At 36.8% G+C, this 13174-nt stretch overlaps 1 protein-coding gene across 1 annotated transcript; it reads left to right on the forward strand.

Annotated features, from left to right (window-relative positions):
- Window positions 1-6890: 6890 nt before the first annotated feature.
- On the forward strand, window positions 6891-8029 carry LOC109405475 (gamma-glutamylcyclotransferase). The gene is made up of 3 exons (XM_019678566.3): window positions 6891-7058; window positions 7221-7396; window positions 7455-8029. The coding sequence occupies exons 2-3, from the start codon at window positions 7274-7276 to the stop codon at window positions 7893-7895; spliced, it is 564 nt and encodes a 187-aa protein (XP_019534111.1). The 5' UTR covers window positions 6891-7058; window positions 7221-7273; the 3' UTR covers window positions 7896-8029.
- The last annotated feature ends 5145 nt before the right edge of the window (window positions 8030-13174 follow it).

A 13174-nucleotide genomic window follows, 5' to 3' on the forward strand; every position in this document is an offset into this window, starting at 1 on the left:
TTGTCGGTTGAGAATCATAGGTACGGTTAGTAATTTTACTATGGAATCGGTAGTTTCGACAACAAAATTTATTTCAGTGTACCTTCCGACGTAAAAAATTAATTAAAATTTATAAATACAAGAACGTTATAATCGAAAGAGAGGAGACTTAAAGAGAGCCTCTCATCTGCACTTGGGACCTATAGAAATGTTCGGCCTGAGATATCTGTACATAGTTGGAAATTGGATAGGGTTTAATGGGGTGCTTTCCTTGATGAAAAAGCGTACGAGAAATTGTCTTGGTAAATACCTCACTCTAAAGAATTTTCACGTCCGATTTACGTGAAATATCACGTAGCTCATCCTTATTCTCAAAATCTCAAAGTTACGTGATGTCAGTAACTGTCACTCGAAAACTACGTCGTGTGCACCGCCCTGTTTGGTTAAATCCACTTTAATCCGGTGTCAGTCGTTTAGGCGTATTGTGAGTGCCACGGAGTGAGGGTTTGATTCCCGCTCCAGTCGGAGGAAACTTTTCGTCAAACGAAAAATTCTTCACTGGTCCACTGGGTGTACCGTATTGTCCGTTGCCTTATGTTTAGTGATTGTTCAGTCTGTGCAGCCTCTGGTTGAAGACGGTGTAGTGTCTTTTTTTTCACGTAAATCGTTTCAATGTGTTTGTGTTGGTGTACTTCCGACTTGGAAGTTTCCGCGAAACGAAAGTTACGTGAATTTTCAGGTGTGAAAAAACAGTTCAATATGGCGTCGAGAAGTAGGTTGGCGAAAGAACTGCATGCTGAGTTTCTGTGCAAGTTGCTGCAAGTATTGAGGTAATTTAATAGTTATTTATTATAAGCAGTTGTGTATTTTTCTATTTTCAATCATTTCAGGAGCTGGAATAGGTGTCTGACGGTATCGAAGGTCCAGTTGAACGGTGTTTGAAACGGCTGGACCTTGGGCTGGACTTCGAAAATTTTGCGTTAGAACCCCGAGATTTGGTTTGTGTTATCTAATCACAGACGATTAGAAACTAATGTAGATGTATTACTTTGTATGTAGGTGAACATTTATTAATTACTCCAAAATAAAAAAACTAATTAGGATTTTTCTTCGTTACATATTGGTACCAGCTTGTAGCGTATTTGAGGAGGCAAGAGTTTTTAAATCCCTATAAAATTAAACGACATATTTATTAACTGGGAGGCTTTTGCTTTTAATGCTTTTTCCTCGGCTTTTTAATTGCATTTTGGAAGGATTTAAAATCTCTTGCCTCTTCAAATATGTTGCAGGTTGGTGCAGCTGCTTTATTTTCATTTAAAAAAAACATGAATAAATTACGTGAAGTTCATGTAGAACCAGGCCCGGATTAAGGATTGTGGGGGCCCGGGGCCCGAGCGGATGTGGAGGCCCTTCTGAGAGGTGACCAAAAATGTTTTTCCTTATTTTCGAACAGTACTTGAGCAATATGAAAAATAAAGCTAACGTTAGTTACCAAAAAAGGTTTTTGTGGGGCCCCTAAAATGTGGGGGCCCGGGCCCCCCCTTAGATCCGGCCCTGTGTAGAACTTATCATGATTTCACGTAAAATTTACCTAAGATTCCAGTAGCTCTCACCCACATTTCACGTAAACGTTGCATAAAATTCATGTCAAATTTACCTGAATCATCACGTCGATTACCCAATCTCAAATGAGTCCAGTTACCTGAAATTCCGGCGAAGGCTACGTGAAAAATATGGTGGACGAAAATTACCTATCTTTTCGCGTAAATCGGACGTGAAATTTTTTTAGAGTGCTGGTTAACTCTAATGGCAATAAAAAACAACACAACGGCTGTTCTGTGGTCGCTCAGCAACATCACACTACATCTGTGCACATACAACAAGTGAGGCGTTTTCATCACGTGTTGGCCAAAAAAACTAGAAAATGTCTTAGGCACCCTACACACTACTCAAACCGTTTGACCAACATTGCCACCGCCCCCTGGTTGGTCGAACCAGCGAATGTTTCTGCAACCGCATGACGAACTGCCAAATCGTGTTGCACCAACATGTCACTTTGGTTGCACCAACATCATCCGCCATTTGAAATCGCACTGTGTTTGTGCACACTCTGAAAAATTCTCACGTCCGATTTACGTGAAAAGATAGGTAGTTTTCGTCCACCATATTTTTCACGTAACCTCCGCCGGAATGTCAGGTAGCTGGGCAAATTCCAGCTTCGCTAATCTACGTGATGAATCAGGTAAATCTGACAGGCATTTTTCGTATCGTTTACTTGAAATGTGGGTGAGTGATACTGTTATTTCAGGTAACTTTTACGTGAAAACATGATTAGTTCTACATGAATTTCACGTAATTTATTCATGATTTTGGAATGAAAATAAAGCAGCCGCACCAGCTTGCACCGTATTTGAAGAGGTAAGAGATTTTAAATCCTTCCAGAATGCAATGAAAAAGCATTAAAAGCAAACGCCTACCTTTAAATAAATATATCGTCGCATTTTATAGGGATTTAAAAACTCTTTCCTCCTCAAATACGCTACAAGCTGGTACATACCAATATGTAACAAAGAAAAAAACTTAATCAGTTTTTTTTTTTTATTATTTTGGATTAATAAATATACACCTGTATTCAAAGTTATACATCCACATAAGTTTCCGATTCTCTGAGTTTGGATAATACAAAACAAATCTCGTAGTTTTGACGCCCAGCCCAGCCCAAGCCCAAGGTACAGCCGTTTCAAACACTTGTTGAACTAGACCTCCGTTACCGTCAGATACCTATTTCAGCTCCTGAAATTACTGAAAATAGAAAAATACAACTGCTTATCATTAATAACTATCAGTTATCCTATACAATTAAATTACTTCAATACTTGCAGCAACTTGCACAGAAACTTCTTGCGTCAACCTACTTCTCGACGCCATATTGAACTGTTTTTGCACACCTGAACTTCACGTAACTTTCGTTTCGCGGAAACTTCCACGTCGGAAGTACACCAATACAAACGCATTGAAACGATTTACGTGAAAATAAGGTGGGTTTGACCCAACAGGGCGGTGCCCACGACGTGGTTTTCGGGAGAAAGTTACTGATATCACGTAACTTTTGATGTTTTAAGAATAAGGATGAACTACGTGATATTTCACGTAAATCGAACGTGAAAATTCTTTAGAGTGCAACAACACTACACACGGTACACTGCAAAAACTGCAAATATTTATTTCATGTTTCGTACACATATATTTTTGCAATTTGTCTAGACAAATATTGTTTATGTGTGACACACATAACGAACTGTATGTTGGTATTTATCGTTCTGATGTGTGATTACACATAAAACAATACAGAATAACAAATGTAACCAATAGATGTGCTCAAATGGTTTTTATATTAGAGAATAGAAGTTTTACCGGGGGTTGATGTTACAAGTTTGATCCATAAAACTGTAGAATTGATTTTAAAACAAAGTCAAGAGCTCACTTGAAAAGAGCCAGACACCGTAATGCACGAAAATGTTGGTCGATTGTTAACCACCAGTGAGTGATGTTTCGAACTGTGGAAACTTTCGAAAATCCAGATTTCCAATGATTTTTCATTTTCCAGCGATTGAGGAAGACTTTTGGGCTTTTTTCATGCTCAAGTGCACATAGCCGCTAGTAAAATAGCCTCACTACGAGCTGCAACTCCTGCAGTACTTTTATGTAAACGTGTTTCAGTCGCCATTGTTTTCACTTTGCACATCGCGGACGGCTGACACAGATGCCATGCATTGTTATTATGTGTGTGCACACATATTTTTTTGCTATGGGTGTTAACCAGTGCTGAAAAATTCATTTCGTCATATCTAAATTCAATCACCTACAGCTCATTTTAGAAGCTGAATCTGAGAATATGGTATATGAAAAACTTGTGCGACTAATTCAGTTCTGCAAGAAAGTCACGGAAAAACCGCAATTTTTCGAAAATTTAAGGTAAATGTCACGGACTACCTTCGAAAAATTCCAATGATATTCACGGTGAATATCATTTGGCATTTTTCAAATGTAGTCCGTGACATTTACCTTAAATATTCGAAAAATGGCAATTTTTCCGTGACTTTCTTGCAGAACTGGATTAGTCGCACAAGTTTTTCATATACCATATTCTCAGATTCAGCTTCTAAAATGAGCTGTAGGTGATTGAATTTAGATATGATGAAATGAATTTTTCAGCACTGGTGTTAACACATACCAACTATTTGTGAAATAATCTAAAGCATAGACAACAAATATGTTGATCATATTTGAGGTTATAAAATGTATGTGTGGGAAGGTCAATTGGATCAATGTGAATTTTCACATAGAATAAATATTTGCAGTTTTTGCAGTGTACGATTGGTTCGTCAAACATTGGCTCCGCCCACCGTTGGTTTGAGTAAAATCAAACTGGTTTGATTTTTGCCGACCAAACCGTCAACCGTCAAATCGGTTTGACGAACTGTCAAATCGGTTCGTCAAGCAGTATCACACACGGTCAAACACAGCACCAACTCAACCACCAACCTGGGGGCGGAGTCAATGTTGGTCAAACCGTTTGAGTAGTGTGTAGGGTGCCTTAAGAATACCTTATGTTTTTTTGCTATAAGGTATCCCTATAAATTTTCAATGTTAACCTTATGAATTCAATAGTGTAAGCTCAAAATGAATATCATAAGATCGTCTTAAGAGATTCGTTATCCTTGCGGAAAAAATCGTTAGAAAACCTTATGATTATCTGTGCTATTGGCATATGGAAGTCATAGTTGTTTCAATATGAGTTCTATAAACTTTAATTGAGTTTAAAATTCATAACTCTAACTTATGAATCTCTATTCATATAAATATGAAATTCATAATTGATTCAAGACGACTTACATAGGCGTCCTTTCGTTGCATGAATGAAAAAGAAGAAGAAGATATCCATGATACGGTGTGATTTTTAAAAAGCTTCAGTAAAATTGAAAACTATCTATTTTGAATTGATTTTATTCACAGAAGTAAGTATAAAATTCTTGATCCGATGACGGGTACAGTGCAATCTGTTGGTTCGATCAAGGGTTTGGGGTTCCGGTATCTGGGCGCCGCCGCCGTTGTCTAGCTTGATGCTGCAGACGCCAACATGATTCTGTAGACATTAAAGGATTGTAATAAAAATTGATAGATAGAATTTGTTTCCAAATGACTTACCGTTCTGACTCTCCAATTAGTAAGTGACCCAAAGCTGGGCTGTTCAGAATGTGCGGAACAATCTTCGCTCGAAGTTTTTTTGGTCGATGGTTTACAGATCGCGATTGCCGAGAAATTTCTATGAACTCAGCCGATTCCTTCACAACATACTCCGCCATGTCCACTTCTAATTTGATAAGGTTTTCCTTATGACTTTTTCACATCAGCCAAAGTGATGAGAAATATAAGATAAAATTATAAAATTTTCAGACTCAGTTACGCTCATGTGTTTCATAAGATATTTCCATGAATAATATTCTCAACTATTCAAACTTCATAAGTTTCGTAATGAAATCGGTAATCTTCTTATTTTTGATGAATCATAAGGTTCAGTTTATGATCTTTCTAAGATATTTTGGTTGAGTGATACACTTACAAGTGTGTAACTTAAATCAAAACAAAGCAAATCAGTAAGATCTCACTGGTTTGCCTGATGATCGTCAAAAAGATGCTGCAACGGCTGCACGTCAGTCCTGATCCCCAACAATCCATCGGCAACATCATGACGAGCCAGAGTTTTCGGAATCCACTTGATCTTCCATCAGGACGCTCAACAATAAATCCTCAATCAATCCTACAGTCAACTCGCGCACTGACTATAAGCTTCTTGCGTTGTATCTTCAGATCAACAAAATAGGATTTTCAAACTCGATTCTAATTTTCCTCACAGAATTATGAATCCAAGCCCAGTTTTCAGCTGCAAAATCTCAATATGGCCAAAAATGCACAAGCGACAGTTATTATGCTTCCACCGACAGCATTACGTCTTTTCTAAACGGCTATACTGCCCCCACTCGCATAACAGTCCCATCTTTGCTGAATTTCCTATTCATATGGGACTGTTATGCGAATGGGGGCAGTATATACCTACTGGATCTTATACAACCGAAAAGTGTTGCATAATTGATTGATTGATTTGTCTTTATTAAAGAGACTTTCAGCCCTTGGCTGGTTCGTCTCTATATGTTGCATAATTTGCTGCATTGTACAACACTTTTCGGTTGCATAATGAAATAAGGTAAAGTAGACCGTTACTACTTTACATATCAGGGACACATGGTGTAATAGTTATTTATGTAACGAGTTGCAAATAATTGATTTTTTCAGCATGAGTCGTACATTTATCCAACGAGACTTGCCGAGTTGGATAAATACGAAGAGTGCTGAAAAATCGAGTTTTGCAACGAGTTCCATACAAAATTTTATGCAATGGTTTTTTTTCATAATGCAACTCATTTGAGTTGCATAATATTTATAATGCAACTCAAATGAGTTGCATTATGAACATTATACAACTTTTTTCATTATACAACTTATTTCAGTTGCATAATGAACCAGTTCGGAAAAAATGGCCATTATGGTACTGAAATGAATTACATAAAATTGAAATTATGACACTGAATTGCATAAATTACCTTTTTTATTGACTAATTAGCCTATTACGATTGAGTAAAAATCGATTCAAAGGACGCTTTTTTTCTGTTCAATATTTAGTTCATGTGGATACAGTACACCCTAGCCCTACATCCCACCAAAGGTTATCGCGTTTGTTTTCGATGTGTTGAAAAACATGCGTACTTCAGTACATACTAATACATATGTTTATAATGCAGTGCAAAATTCAGATTGCAGTTCCCATATGTTTTCATTGTGATAACAGCTAACTGGTGTGTTCACCATGTTAACTAATCATTTGTTACCGTAGGTTTTTGTCGTACTACAAGGTGAGGTCAAAATCATCTATCAATGGTAAAATGACCGCCACATGATATTTTGCACCTAGGTATATATTTGCACACCGGTTCCATTTCGACTGTGACAATGACCGCCTGGTGAGCTTTTTTTTTATTTGCTAAAATCGGCGACTGTTGTTTGCGATTTCTGAAAAATAATGGCTTAACAGTATGTGTGTTTGGCAAACGTTACGATGTCGTAGTTGGTCGACGACAGAGAGATAGTGAAAGCCCTGCTTATAGCTGATATGATTAAATTAGGTACATCGTCATCATCACTCGTTTAATACCGACGACGAATTGCTGCTGCGAAAATGGTGCTGACTGAGGCATCTTCTAGTACCTTCAACTATTTTGCCTTCGGGAGTAATCTTTTCCTGAAACGGATTCGCATGGAAAGCCCCAGTGCAGTGCGGAAAGGAATAGGCTACCTGGAGGTAATACTGTGCATTAGTTCTGCTAATAGTTTGGTGGGCAAATCTTCCTTTTTCACAGGACTACAGGCTAGACTTTTTCCACTACGCTGCACGCTGGCGTGGCGCTCCTGCGACCGTAGTTGAGGACAAGGGGCACCGGGTGTGGGGAGCCATCTGGCAAATCAATTTGGAAAATCTACCGGACCTGGACAGACAGGAAGGGGTTCACAACCAGGTCTACAAGCCACTGACTTTGCCCATTCGCACCCCATCGGGAGAGGTGCTCCAGTGTCGCATATATCAGCTGGTGAAGAATCCCCCCAAGTTGGAAGGTACTGAAAGTGGTCGACCATTTGAGCGGCAGCCGTCGAAAACGTACATGAATATTATTGTGCGAGGAGCGATAGAATCCGGGTTACCGGTGGATTACGTAGAAAAGTTGAAAGAAGTCAAGCACAACGGACACTCTGGCGATCCGCACTTCGAGATAGATTTGGCCGTGCAGGATAAATTGCCTTGAAAGATGAATGTGATTTGTTTTATTATATTGTATTAAGTAGGTAATTGGATGCACAGCAACTGTATATGAGTGTAGTGGCTGCTACGCATAGCGACAGTCAGATCACATAATAAATCTCAATATTAAATGGTTTATGAATATTTCTCATTTTTTGTCTATTATGTGGCTTGTCCGGGAAATGACTTTCCGGGAAATAACGACCGACCAGTTGGGGGCCCATAGATTCGAGAAATCGTTTTTATCCCACGCCGCTTATTCGAATTGTAACCAGGTTATATATTTCCGCCCTAAAATTTGAGCTTATTTGATTGAGAATGGAGACTGCTCAACTGGCGTGTACAGCATAGTTGTCCCATTCCTTATTATGAATCCTTATTAACATTGGGCAACTATGCTGCACACGGCAGTCAAGCCCTTCAAAATTTGAAAGAGAATTATTATGGGAAAACGGTGTATGTTATTCAATCGACCGTAGCATTTTGAAATTGATGTTAGCTAGCTCTGGTACTTTTTGGGCCACTCTATCAACTACATCTTTGCCGAAGACTGCATTCAAATTGCGTATTTCAATGATTACTTACCGAATTTCACTTAGAGTGAAACTCTGCCCATGGCAACTAAACTATTCAATGGACATAATTGCAATGAAACATACTGCCCCTCATGGCATGTCAGCCCCATGTTGTTTCTAATGCAAATCATATTTTTGTCTCTCACGAGCCCATTTAAAATAAATTCGATATTTTTCTCGCCTCATTTCACCGCTCAATGTGCCACGAAACATGAATACATTTTTTTAAACAATTGGAATAAAATACACAATTTTGCTGAATACTACGAAATTCTATCTTGTTAAATGAAGAAGGTAATCAATAATTTCAATATTTGATAATTGATTGTTTTTTACCATAACACATAAAGCATGTAGACTGTTTCAGAAATTATAAATACACTAACGAATAACTGCCATTTCAATTTGAGCACAATATCCAAAAAAGTTTCTTCTGGCTCTTATAGTAAACATGCTAACGAAGCAAATAATAGGGGTAGGCGGGGCAATATGGACACCCTAAGGTTTTTGCCAACTTTACCTGGCAAGATGTCAAAAAAGTTTAGTTTTTTGATACATGTATCCTTTTAAAGTCTATTTAGCATCTATTGCATAAGAATGCTCACGAAGAAAAATGATTTATCCACTTCAAAAAATGTTATGAAAAATGTTTGGTTTTCATGACCGTCTTCAAGCATACGGGGCAGAATGGACACCCCCATGGGGCAATATGGACACCATGAGACTTTTACGAATTTCGTACATTATTTACACCTATAACGTCATTTCATTACAAAACAACTATTATGGATGAATAATACGCCGAAGTAGTTCCTTTTTTTTCAGTTAATTTAAATTCAGGCTGTTTTGGATAAAACTTCGTTTTTGTCGGCATGTACAGCTGTGCCTAGAACAACTATTTTCCACTGCTGTCGTTTTTTGACCAATTTGTTTCACCCTATGTCTACTATAGTGTACATTTAACCGAAAATATACTGAAATCGAAGAACTTGGTTGGTTTGTGATTTAGGTTATATTTTTCCCTTGCCGCTTCTTTCAAAAAAGTGAGTGTCCATTTTGCCCCGGCAGCAGAATATATTTTCAAACTTGATTTTTGATATGATAAAGAAGAAAATATAAACATGTTAAGCATGTAGATACAGCAAAACTTCTTGCATGTGTTCTAGAAATATCAGGTTTTAATCGGCCTGCAATAAATTATTCACTAAATCTTATTTTAGATGGTGTGAAAATTATAATTTCCATGCACAAAAAACGGAGGACGCAACTTTTTCGTGTAAAATCAAGTATAATTTTAATTTCGAATGCTTCTTTCCTGAAACTACGTTTTAGACAAATGGACTATATTATCCATTCATTAAAAGTTCAAAAAAGTTCGCATATTTCAAAATATTGAGGGTGTCCATTCTGCCCCGGGTGTCCATAATGCCCCGCCTACCCCTACCATTTTTCTTGATGTTTCTGGTAAAAGTTAAAAAGTAGGGCTCTGTAAACTAGATGATTGAAATTTGAAGTTGCACAAAGTGGTCAAAAACTGTAGCATAGTAGAAAAGAAAAAAATCTCTCAGATAAAATATTTAATTTTCAAACACTATAAAAATTGCTGTATCGATAATAAAAGATATTACTCGATTGGTAAGAGTATTTTTTACTGGAATATTTGATCAAGAACCACCATTACGGACCTTCTCAATACATTTTTTTGTTTCAAATTTCTCAACAACACCAGTAGCAATAAACGTTAAGCAAACGATTGTCTTAATTACTGCTTCTGCATTCGTTTCTATGGTATGACAAGCTTTGCCATCTGAGGGATCGAAGGAGCTGAAAAATAAGTTTGTTTAGATTTAATGCGTTAAGAAAAGCTATGAAACTGTGTGATAGTTCTTAGGTTCCGTAGAAAATCTTAAAAAAATAAGAAACTTGATCTCCGAAAAAATGTTGTGGAAATGCCTTTATCGATTTTTCCCATATTTTGAGCAAGTTGTCTATTATTGAGAAAGCGAATGTGATAAACATTTAGGTAATTTTTGGTATTTAGTGATAAATAATGTTGAAATCATTGAAAAACACCTTTGTGCAAATTAAAATTTGAAAAATTAAGTTATTTGTTAGAGAACTCGACTGTTCTTAAAAATACCAAGACAATTGAAAGGAAATATAAAATTATAGAGTAGGGGGATTAGGGGCATAATGGACACCCTAATGGACACTTAACATGTTATCAGTTGGCTTACAACTTTAACTTGTTTTCTACGCATTTCAATCATTCACAGCAGGTAGAATGCCATTATTGTAAAGAAATAATGAATTGTAAACCGTTTGTTTTTTGGGGCTGGCAGGAAAGGTACGGGGCGAAATGGACACCCATCGGGGCATATTGGACACCTCTGCATATTTTATGCTGTATCTTTGATAATATCGACCTGTTAAGTAATTTGCCTACGGAGATCAATACCACAGATATAATACTCCATCTTAGACGAGTTTACATAACATCAAAGTTAATTAAATAAATTTTGGGCTAAAATAATCGGATTGAATTTTTCCAAACTCTCTAAAACGCCTAACAGTATGCAACGCACGTACATCCATTCGTAATTGCCAGTGTTCATTTCGCCCCGAATCGACTACAGCATTGAAATTGCTATTTTGAGTAAGTTTTGATCAAAAATGTTATACTTCATCCATTGCTAAATCTGCGTATACATGTAGATAAGCTAACAATTCACTTGTTTTTATGGTGGACACACTCAAACACTCGTAATACCTTATGTGCTGCTGCTTCGTAATTATAAGAAATCCACCATATGAAAAACATGCTTCAATTTCAATGATATTTTGGTTATTTTGAAGGAACATAAATAGTACTTTTGAAAAATAGAACAATGACTTATTCCTTTTCACTTATGCATTAAAAGTTCTACATTAAAGTCAACGGTTTCGGCAAAAACAGGGGTGTCCATTTCGCCCCGGGTGTCCATTATGCCCTTAATCCCCCTACAATATGCTATACTCTGAAAGAAGTTGGTAATAATCATTAGAACAGTTTATTTAATTTAATAAACAAAGTGTATTTATAATTTCTGAAACAGTCTATACACTTGCATAAAGTTTTTGCCATTTTCATATAGTAGAAATACAGTTGTTTCATTTTATTCGAAACGGTTCTCTGCGCCGAAAGCAGTTAGACGAGTTCAAAGTTACCCTATAAAAATCAGTAATTTGTAAATAACTTTGTTATTTCAAAAGTTAGCGTTTTTTTTATGTTCGGCAGAAACATGTATTTTTATATTCCAAACAACTTTGTAGAAGTCGTAAAAAATGTAAAAAATCCCAAAAGAAAGTTTCCAAGCTTTGATCTATTATGAAAGTTTTAGTAGCAAGAACTTAAACGTATCTTGTCATTAATTCTTGGGAAAGGAAACTGGTTGAAAAACCAGTGGGAAAGGACTGGCAATTCGATAATATTACAATTCATTATCTTTAGTATCTTAGAACATATGAATTAAGAGTCCAAATGGGGCTCTTTTAAGGTGAAACGCTGTCATTTATATTATTAATTTCAAAATTTTGAGGAAATCCCATTTTAACTCCGGTGTCCATATCTTGTCCATGTGCTTGCTAGGATCTTCTTGAGGTTTATTTGTGTTAGGGAGTATCCATAAATTGCGTCACCCAAAAGAAATGCTCATTTTCAAACTCCCCCACCCCCCTATGTTACACTTTTTGTATGCGACCTCTGAAATTTATGTATGAGGTGTCACACTTTACTAAACCCGTCCTCCTTCTAAAAAGCGTGACGTAATTTATGGACGTTCTCTTATGATTCCGGCGATATAGCATCGTATAGCTTGGCATCTCTCAGGAAACTTAGCAGACCGGTGTGATACAAAGTTTTGAATTACATATCTCAAATAACCCTGCAAATAACCACTTTGGCCAAATAGGGAATCACAATGGCGATAACTGGTAGGGTGGGGCGGGGCAAGATGGGTCGCGGGGCAAGATGGGTCAGTGCCATTTTCGGGCGCATTACTCATGTTTTGATTATGTTAATAATTTTGTTAGATGACCAGCATGAGTATACAAAAGTTTGGGGCACTGATTGACAAATTATTCACTCTCATTGGAAATACAAAATAAAATGTTTTTTTGCCATTTTTCTTATGCGATACATTCCATATATTCTCCATATAAACGGCCGCGGGGCAAGATGGGTCACCTTCAATTTTGAACGTATTTTTGGAGCATTCAAAAGTTATTTATTTTTTATTACAAGACTATCTCATAAATGACTTCAATCAAGCGGAATAAACGCTCAAAATTATAACATAAAATTATGATAATTTTTTAGTAAAAACATCGATTTTCAAGTCGCCTCAGGACCACTCAAATCGTAAAGTTTTTTATATTCCAAATAAATTTATAAAATGTTTACTAGTAGCTCTTGTTTACTCAGTATGGATATGGAGCATATTTGAATGCGGAACAAATCTTATATTTTGACGTTTTTCGTTGAGAAAATGTTAATTACTTAAAAGGTGACCCATCTTGCCCCGCATTTTTTTCACGGCACAAAATCGATCACTTTTTAAAACTGCTTGTTTAACATCATATTTTGTATTTAATGAACTTTTCATCGACTTTTAGCATAGCTAACTAGTGTATTAAAGAGTAGCGGACGAATGCAAACCAATCCGATTTG

The sequence above is a fragment of the Aedes albopictus genome, chromosome 3 (genome assembly GCF_035046485.1).
Source record: "Aedes albopictus strain Foshan chromosome 3, AalbF5, whole genome shotgun sequence".
NCBI classification, from domain to species: Eukaryota; Metazoa; Arthropoda; class Insecta; order Diptera; family Culicidae; genus Aedes; species Aedes albopictus.